At 31.3% G+C, this 7,630-nt stretch overlaps 1 protein-coding gene across 2 annotated transcripts; it reads left to right on the forward strand.

Annotated features, from left to right (window-relative positions):
• Positions 1 to 903: 903 nt before the first annotated feature.
• LOC108452075 (G-type lectin S-receptor-like serine/threonine-protein kinase CES101) lies at positions 904 to 5,039 on the forward strand. Of its 2 annotated transcripts, XM_053027697.1 has the most exons (8): positions 904 to 1,117; positions 1,216 to 2,330; positions 2,716 to 2,817; positions 2,896 to 3,071; positions 3,313 to 3,523; positions 3,662 to 3,899; positions 4,100 to 4,250; positions 4,474 to 5,039. In XM_053027697.1, the coding sequence occupies exons 2-8, from the start codon at positions 1,355 to 1,357 to the stop codon at positions 4,780 to 4,782; spliced, it is 2,163 nt and encodes a 720-aa protein (XP_052883657.1). In that variant the 5' UTR covers positions 904 to 1,117; positions 1,216 to 1,354; the 3' UTR covers positions 4,783 to 5,039. The 2 variants fall into 2 exon arrangements, with proteins under 2 accessions (XP_052883657.1, XP_017605302.1); XM_017749813.2 differs by having other exon boundaries at positions 904 to 2,330.
• The last annotated feature ends 2,591 nt before the right edge of the window (positions 5,040 to 7,630 follow it).

Here is a 7,630-nt window from a genome sequence, read left to right on the forward strand (position 1 = left end):
CAAATGGCACTTAGAATTTAAAAAGGAACTGCTACATGTAACTGTATACGGATTGGTTAACATTTTTTAAATTTAATTTATAACTTAAAATATAATTTGCTACATATTTCTTTTTTAAAATGTATTTGTGTCATTTTTTTTATCGTATATGGTGTTTATATTTAATAAAAGTTATATATCTAAACATAATTATATTAACTTTTAATATTTAATTCGAGTTATAAGGTTTGATGAAAGTTAATTGTTAATATTAGATTTTAATTTTTTATGAACTTTTAAAAAACTAGTGTTAAATGTGAATTTATTTAATTTTGTGTTTAATTTGTCAAATACAACCTTACGAATGTGATTTAATTTTAGTTTTAGTGTTGATTTGATGAAAGTTCATTGCTAATACTATTAGCTAATTATAAATTTTCATTAAATCAATTCCAAAACCTATATTAAACACTAAAAATTAATATTATTATCTTCAATATAACAATTGTCAGATATATGTATCACATTAGACCAAAAATAATACAAAAACTTGTTTTTTAGATAAAACCCATATCTTTTAAAATAAAATTCAATATTTTTCTATAAAACATAAAATAAATGCTAAAAGAGAAAAATAAATAAAATGAATAACTAAAATAAAATTTTTAACTAAAACAAGTTACTAAAACGAGTACACAATCATATTGTTGTTAGCTAAATTAATGGTGAGTGATTAGTTTGGATAAAAAATGTTTAGGTCCTAAAGTAAAAATTATTGTCAAATTAAAAGACGAATTTGAAAAATCTTCAAGCCCTCAAATTGAAATAATTGTTAAGTTCAGGCCCTAAATACTAGATTGACCCTTATACGTTTGTTTCTTTGCTATTTCCTATGGAAGGAATGATATTTCATTTTCCTCACAGTTTCCGATCCACGCGATACTCAAAAGTGCAAAGGAACCTTCGTTTACTTGTTACAGTGTTGATTTCTGAAATTTCATCAGAACGAAAATGTTGAATCCTAAAGACGCGTACCCAACGCTGTCAAAGAAATGAATACCGTAGTGACCTCAAGATTGAAACTTAAAACAGAACTGTAACTAGAACAGAATATCTAAGCCTAGATAGTCACTACAAGGTAATCGATTTAATCCCCAAGCTTAACCGATTAATGGGTAATAAACGAAGACAACTGATTTTCCTTATTAGCTCCTTCACTTGTATTATATGTGTTAGCTCATCAGGTGTAGAGACAGACACATTAGCAGCAGGTCAAGAGCTGAAGGATGCAGAGTCGGGGTATCTGATCTCTGCTGGCGGGACATTCAGGTTAGGATTCTTTAGTCCCGGCTCCTCCAACAATCGCTACTTAGGGATGTGGTACAACCAGCCTCAGCCTGCAGATAGAAAGGCGGTGTGGGTTGCCAATAGAGACAACCCGTTATTTGATAAATCCGGAATCCTAACCATAGATGAAGTTGGCAGTTTGAAAGTGTCGCATGGTGGAGGCAGTCCCTTTGTATTATCTTCTCCTGCTCGAACAGCTGGTAACGTAAGCGCTACGCTACTCGATTCTGGTAATTTTATACTCAGGGAGCTGAGTTCAGATGGTTCTACCAAGCGGATATTGTGGCAGAGCTTTGATTATCCCACAGACACGCTTCTTCCCGGCATGAAACTCGGAATTAACTTGAAAACTGGGCACAACTGGTCACTAAGTTCATGGATTAGCGATGCCGTTCCTGCCACTGGGTCTTTTACCCTTGGTGTAGACCGCAGCGGTGCAAGCCAATGGATAATCTCGTGGAAAGGGAAGCCCTATTGGACTAGCGGGCTTTGGCGGAACCGCGACAAACATTTCGATTTAGCCCCAGAATTGTCAAATGAATCTGACCACCACTTCAGCTACACTGAAAATGAGGAAGAGAGGTACTTCTCCTTTTCCACGAATAAAAACCACTCCATGTCAGGATATTCCATTACATCTTCAGGTGAAATCCTGGAGAGGTCAAAGGCAGCACCTTTTTGGAGCTGCGGTTTATACAGATCCAATAACCTTGCTACCGGTTGCATCCAGCCAACAGCGCACAAGTGCAGTACGCATTTTGTCCAACAGTATAAGCATAGCAAAGCTTCCTTTAAAGGCAAATTCAAGTTTGGAGAATATTCCAATCTGAGCCTTTATGATTGCAATGCCAATTGCTCTAGCGATTGTTCTTGTGTCGCATTTGCTTATGATGACCGAACCGCCAGTTGCGACGTCTGGAGCAGAGGACTGAGTACCAAAAGACACCCCATCTTTTATAAAGAAACGACACAGCTCTACTTCATGCTTGCGGACAATTCGAGTGGTAAGTTCATGCTCAGATAATTATAAATTTTCTCCCATTCAACGATCAATATAATCTTTGTTTACACATGCAGGGTCCTTTCACAATTTAGGATTCAAATGATCATCTTTGTTCAATTTTTAAAATTTTCTATTTTTTTTTCTTTTGCAATATTTATCACAACACCATAATATTTATGGCAACCATAACTGCGGTGGATATCATACAATCGAAAATATTTTCCTGACTAGTAAACAAATGTTATTTCAAGTAGAACATCGAATTTTCATCTCCTGGTCTTGAGAACTGCTGGGAGTTAGAATTTTAGAAAGAAACCAAGCATTTAAGTACTTTAAAATGGTTGTAGATTATGGAACATGAGGATTTTACTTTCTTGTTAATGTAGAATTGGACAACTCAATATTCTTGGTGGTTTCACTGGTTCTAGCCTTGGGCTTTCCCTTAACAATGTTTCTTCTCATAGTAAAAGAACTTTTAAGATCGAAAGGTAAAGTTTTCAAGGCTACTTTCAATTACTCATCCATTATTTCTCAGTATTGATCTTATTAAAGCAATATGCACACAGTGGATGAAACAGAAGTAGAGATGTTATTAAATGAGCTAGGAGCCAATGGCAGAAATAAAGAGGGCAAGACAAACCGGGCGTTGCAATTTTTCAGCCTTGAAACAATTGCACATGCCACGAACAACTTTGCAGCCACAAATAAACTTGGAGAAGGTGGATTTGGACCCGTTTATAAGGTATGTTCAACAAAGTCCTTGAGCTTGTTAGATGCTGAGAATTACTAGTTAGTTATAGAACTGTCACTTTTGGACACAACCCAATCACACAATAGGACACACAAAAATACAAACACGACATAAGTACTTGAACATATCAAAATTCAGATAGCTACTAACATGAAAAGTAAATAACACCGATACCATACAAATACATGAATGACCAATCTAATTAGCTATTAACTTGATTCTTCTGGTTAAGGGGAAGTTACACAGTGGTCAACAAATAGCAGTAAAAAGGCTTTCAAGCAGCTCTGGGCAAGGACTGAAAGAGTTAAAAAATGAAGCCCTTTTGATTGCTAAACTGCAGCATACAAATCTTGTTAGGCTTGAAGGTTGCTGCCTTGAGAAAGAAGAAAAGATGCTAATCTATGAGTACATGCCCAATAAAAGCTTGGATTTCTTCCTCTTTGGTTAGAATAATAAACACTCAAAAACTTCTTATTTTTTTTTAATCATCATCCAGTGAGTTTTGCTTCTTTTCTTTGTTGAATGCATTCATCTATTTTAATTACTATATAATCTGCAAATTAACAATCTATCTTAATTAGATGCTGAAAGAAAGAACGTTTTGGATTGGAAAAAACGATATAACATCATTGAGGGTGTTGGTCAAGGGCTTCTTTACCTTCATAAATATTCAAGATTGAAAGTTATCCACAGAGACCTCAAGGCTAGCAACATTTTACTTGATGATGACATGAATCCCAAAATATCAGATTTTGGCTTGGCTAAAATTTTTGGTCATCACGACTCTGAAGCAAACACTGAGAGGATAGTTGGAACGTAGTAAGTACATACATACTAATCATAGCAAACATGCCAAAGGCCGGTCAAATTAATGAGGATAAGTCAGTTTTCAACCTTTAAGGATTATACTTCATATCCCTATCTAAATATGTGTTGGACGTAAATATTTAAAGATAAATGAAGGATCTAAGCTTCAAACCCTTTTCTTATTTATTTATTTATTTATATTTTTAATGCAGTGGATATATGTCTCCAGAGTATGCAATGGATGGCATTTACTCTACGAGATCAGATATGTTCAGTTTCGGGGTTTTATTGCTGGAGATAATAACTGGCAGGAAGAATAATAGTTTCCATAGTCTCAGTGGACCTCTCAGCCTTGTAGCATATGTAAGTGCAGCAAAATCATACGAATTTTTTGCCCCTTTTTTTCATGAGATTAAGTGTTTAGACTGAAATATTGAATAAGCTCATTAAATATCTTTAAAATTTTAGAAATAACCTTGATCATTTTTAGCTCATAACAAGCAAATTAACCCCATTTGCTGATATAAGAGAAGTCATGTCATGTAAGCACTGTAAGGTATTTATAAGAAATCTGGGATTATTTCAGGCATGGGAGGCGTGGAATGAGGGCAGAGCTTTGGAGCTAATTGATCCGTCATTAGGCGAGTCGTATCCAAAGGATGAAGTGATGAGATGCATACATGTAAGTCTCCTATGCGGACAAGACAACCCAGTTGATAGACCAACCATTCTAGATGCCTTATCCATGATGTACAGTGAAGGCAATCAACTACCTAGGGCCAAACCGCCAGCATATTACTTTTCCAGGAGCAGGGATGAGCCAGAGATAGTGGAATGCGAGTTGCAGATTTTTTCACCAAATAATCTCTCAATTACAGAGATGGAAGCCCGATAAGAAGATCAACTTTATATTTATCATCCCGCAAAAACCAGTTTAGAGACTAAATAAAAAGATTGCAAGTACGGAAATTTCTTTTTCCTAATATTTTATTGTTTGCTACGAATAGATGACCTTCCCTAATATTGAAGTAGAGGTGATCTTGGCCGGGCCGTGTAAAATTTCGTGCCTATAAAATAGTAAAATTTTGTCTCAGCCCAACCCATTTGTATTAAATTTTAAATTTTTATATAAAAATAAATTTAAAAATATAATGCATTAAATACACTAAAAATATTAAAATAAATATTTGCTAACAAATTGAAAATAAATTTAAAAAGTCTTTATACTTGAATAATATTAAAATAGGTACAACTTAACAAGCAAATATTTTAAAATAGTAGTAAAAATAATAAAATAATAATTATATAATATTCAAACAATAATACAAAAATAATAATAATATAATAGTGAAATGATAATAAATAGTAGCAAAATAGTAAAAAAAAAACAACAATTTTTTTTTTACAAATTCGGATTGAGCCTAAACCCAAAAAGTTACTCAAAGCTTGGCTCATTTTCTAAATAGATTTATATTTTTATTCAAATTTTTTATTTTTGAGACAGACATTCATACTTAACCCATGATTATGTTTATATTGAAGTACACAACAAACTAGCTTAGTGGGAAAAGAAAAATCATAGATTTCAGTTCTTGTTTCACATGGGTTACGGTGATCATCAAACTTAGACAGCCCAATCCCTTTCTGCATATCAAATAATAATATATTTGGTCTCCTGTTTGTCAACTTAAATGGCTATCTACATAATCCCATATTCATACTAGTTGGAGGGAATTCTTGGAGAGAAAAAGACTATGAAAAGAAATTTTATTTTTATTTTTCTCATCTTTTTCTTTTACAATAACTTCATCACTTATAACTTTTGTATAATTGTTACAAGTGATTATTAATTTTCTATACATGCATCTTAATGCAACTCTTAATCTACTATATTAATGTAAATTAGATGAGTACATTCATACATATTAATTAAATAATTACTACATTTCCTAAATTTATTCATTTTAATCACTTTAATTAAATATAATTTTAAATCCCACATTATCATTTAGACATGTTTTAACGAAAATTGGAGCTATGCTTCTTCTTCTTCTTCTTTTTCTCTTTGTAGAGAAGATGATCACAAAATAAGAATTGTAAAAAATAGCATAGATTTTATCATTTGAAATAAAAACTATCTGAATTTATAATAAAATAATTAAGGTTGAAAAGAAAATTTAGAATTTAAATCTATTAAATATATGAATTTATTACTAGAATTTATGATTATGCTTTGAATTTATTAATGATTTATCCTTTAAATTATATCATTTTCTTACTTTAACATCTAATTTTTCAAACTACATTGGTACTTATGTTTAGCTCGGTTTAGCCCTTCAAGTTGACTTGTGATATGGTTTATCCTAAATAATTTTATAAAATTATCCAAAATAAGTGAACTATTTTTTTGTTTTTTTCAGAGGTCAAATTTATGCTTTTATATTATTTAAAACTTTATTTGGTACTGAAATAAATTATTTAAAACTTTGTTTCATTATAAAATAAAGAGAGATGGAGAGAATAAAGAACAAATAAAATAGGAAAGCAACAGAGAATATACTTATTGATCAAAAAGGTGATTACAATGCTTCATCAGAGTTTCTATTTATAGGCATAAGAAATATAAAAGAAGTAGAGATCTAATTCTAATAACTATTAGAATTTAAAATACATCAATCTATAATAGTACACAATGAAGGAAAACCTTAATAGGAAAAACTCTGTGGGATAAAAACCTAATGAAGGAAAAATAGTACACAATCTATAATATGCATAATATGCTGTCTCATTAAAAACCTTACCAGGAAAACCCAATGGGACAAAACCTCGATTAAGGGAAAAAGAGTGCAACGCGTATTTACTCCCCTTATGAAAACATCACATATTTTCTCATATTCTACGTATTCAATCTTGAGTACTAGTTTTTTAAAAGACTATTTGAATGTATTGCTAACCATTTATATCACCATTCTTTTAAAAGTCATGAGTGAGGGAAATTTGAAGAAATATATTTTGATCTCTTTAGGAGAGTCAACAATAATCATAACAATTTTTAATCATAATTCTTTTATAAAAACACAAATATGTATTTTTGATCATTTCATAATTCTCCTTCAACTACTCAAATTTACCACATATGTTCAAATTATTTCAATTCATATAAATGAATAATTTCCCAAAAATTTCAATATGCTTCTAGCATTCTAAATCCTTCAAGGATTTTAATATAAACTTTACTATATAGTGATTTATAAAGGTTGCAACAACAACCATTAGACGCAATTTAAATCTTTTATGAATTGTCAATTTAATAATATATCTAAAGATTGATGCATCCACCACAAAAGAATATTATATAGTTTCATAAGCAATACCAGTACTTAGAGAAAAACATCATATTTTTATTCCGCTTTTGCAAAAATACTTCAATTGCACCCTCACTGGCTTTATACCTTTAGATATTTGGACTACTGGTCCAAAAACTCCACGAATTTAATTGTACTTGAGTTGCGTCTTTCTATTTTGATCAATTTATTCTATATCTATATTTCTCAATAGATGTATTCAAAATTCTACTTTTATTTCATTATTTCAATAATAATATTGCATGCAAAATCATTATCAACCAATTTTATTATTCGATTCCACATTTTCTCAAATTGACATAACTTATCGAGATCTCTTATTTCCATTATTTTAAAATTCAGTTTCAGGTATCTGAATCTCTTCTGAAGTTTTACTTA

This window comes from Gossypium arboreum, chromosome 5, assembly GCF_025698485.1.
Source record: "Gossypium arboreum isolate Shixiya-1 chromosome 5, ASM2569848v2, whole genome shotgun sequence".
NCBI lineage: Eukaryota > Viridiplantae > Streptophyta > Magnoliopsida > Malvales > Malvaceae > Gossypium > Gossypium arboreum.

What these genes read in the sequence shown, in the direction of transcription:
- LOC108452075 (XM_017749813.2), top strand. Translation starts at nt 1,151, where the DNA reads ATGGGTAATAAACGAAGACAACTGATTTTCCTTATTAGCTCCTTCACT. An exon ending in AGAACTTTTAAGATCGAAAG is followed by an intron (nt 2,818 to 2,895) that starts GTAAAGTTTTCA and finishes ATATGCACACAG; the next exon opens with TGGATGAAACAGAAGTAGAG. An exon ending in GAGAGGATAGTTGGAACGTA is followed by an intron (nt 3,900 to 4,099) that starts GTAAGTACATAC and finishes TTTTTAATGCAG; the next exon opens with TGGATATATGTCTCCAGAGT.